The sequence below is a fragment of the Dromaius novaehollandiae genome, unplaced genomic scaffold, assembly GCF_036370855.1.
Source record: "Dromaius novaehollandiae isolate bDroNov1 unplaced genomic scaffold, bDroNov1.hap1 HAP1_SCAFFOLD_27, whole genome shotgun sequence".
Classification (NCBI taxonomy): domain Eukaryota; kingdom Metazoa; phylum Chordata; class Aves; order Casuariiformes; family Dromaiidae; genus Dromaius; species Dromaius novaehollandiae.
The window spans coordinates 4,113,702-4,115,201 of record NW_026991415.1 but is presented as its reverse complement, the minus strand read 5'-3'; the positions used below and the strand labels follow the sequence as shown (position 1 = coordinate 4,115,201).

Here is a 1,500-nt window from a genome sequence, read left to right as displayed (position 1 = left end):
GAGTGCATTCTTTGCTCCAGCTTTGGAAGAAGAAACCAACTTCCAAGCACAGCACCGTGGAAATCCCCTTTTATTCAAGACCGCCCAGCTCCGACACAGTGACAGACACATTTACAGAAGGCCTCAGGCAGACAGACGGGGTTTTCGCCTCTGGAGAATTGGGAGGAATTCAAACACTAATGTACAAACGTGATTATTACAGGGAGAATGCCGAAAGTACAAAAGTTGTCCGAGAAAATTAGGAATCACCTGTGAAGAGGGGTGGGCAGCTTATTGCTGCTGAACTAATACCAGCTGAATCAGTTTCTTCAGGGCATCCTTGAGCTCCTTGTTCCTCATGCTGTAGATGAGGGGGTTGACTGTTGGAGGCACCACCGAGTACAGAACAGTCACCACCAGATCCAGAGCTGGGGAGGAGATGGAGGGGGGCTTCAGGTAGGCAAAAAATGAGGTGCTGAGAAACAGGGAGACGACGGCCAGGTGCGGGAGGCACATGGAAAAGGCTTTGTGGCGGCCCTGCTCGGAGGGGATCCTCAGCACAGCACTGAAGATCTGAACGTAGGACACCACAATGAAAACAAAACACCCAAAGGCTAAACAGGCACTAACCACAATAACCCCAACTTCCCTGAGGTAGGAGTCTGAACAGGAGAGCTTGAGAAGCTGAGGAATCTCACAGAAGAACTGCTCTACAGCATTGCCTTGGCAGAGTGGTATTGAAAATGTGTTCCCAGTGTGCAGGAGAGCATGGAGAAAACCACTGGCCCAGGCAGCTGCTGCCATTCTGACACAAGCTCTGCTGCCCATGAGGGTCCCATAGTGCAGGGGTCTGCAGATAGCAACAAAGCGGTCATAGGCCATGACAGTGAGGAGAGAAAACTCTCCTCCTAACGAGAAGACAAATAGGAAGAGCTGGGCAGCACATCCTGAGTAGGAAATGGCCCTGGTGTCCCACAGGGAATTGGCCATGGATTTGGGGACAGTGGTGGAGATGGAGCCAAGGTCAAGGAGGGAGAGGTTGAGGAGGAAGAAGTACATGGGGGTGTGGAGGCGGTGGTCGCAGGCTATGGCTGTGATGATGAGGCTGTTGCCCAGGAGGGCAGCCAGGTAGATGCCCAGGAAGAGCGCGAAGTGCAAGAGCTGCAGCTCCCGTGTGTCTGCAAATGCCAGGAGGAGGAATTCATTGAAGGAGGTGTTGTTGGACATTTGCTCCCACTCGGCTCTGGGGGAAAAGGCAGAGACAAGTTACAGCAGTCTTCTCCAAGCCAAATCCATTCCGTTTGTAACAGAAATCCCCACATTTTCTCTGTACCTTAGATTCATTCAGAGTTCTGTCTGGAGCTCTGGTTCATGCTGACTGAATGTGACATGCAATGCAGGGCCCTCTGCCCATGGTCTCCAGAGGATTCAGTTCTGCTCTGCTAGAGGATGGAAATGGAGGTGTCAGTCAGCCCCACATATTTGGTGGGATACCAGAAAATGATTGCCATGACATACAGA

At 51.7% G+C, this 1,500-nt stretch overlaps 1 protein-coding gene across 1 annotated transcript; it reads right to left on the bottom strand.

The window, feature by feature from the left end:
- Window positions 1-270: 270 nt before the first annotated feature.
- On the bottom strand, window positions 271-1,206 carry LOC135326324 (olfactory receptor 14C36-like). The gene has a single exon (XM_064504205.1). It carries the CDS (start codon window positions 1,204-1,206, stop codon window positions 271-273), a length of 936 nt encoding a protein of 311 aa, XP_064360275.1.
- Window positions 1,207-1,500: the final 294 nt, after the last annotated feature.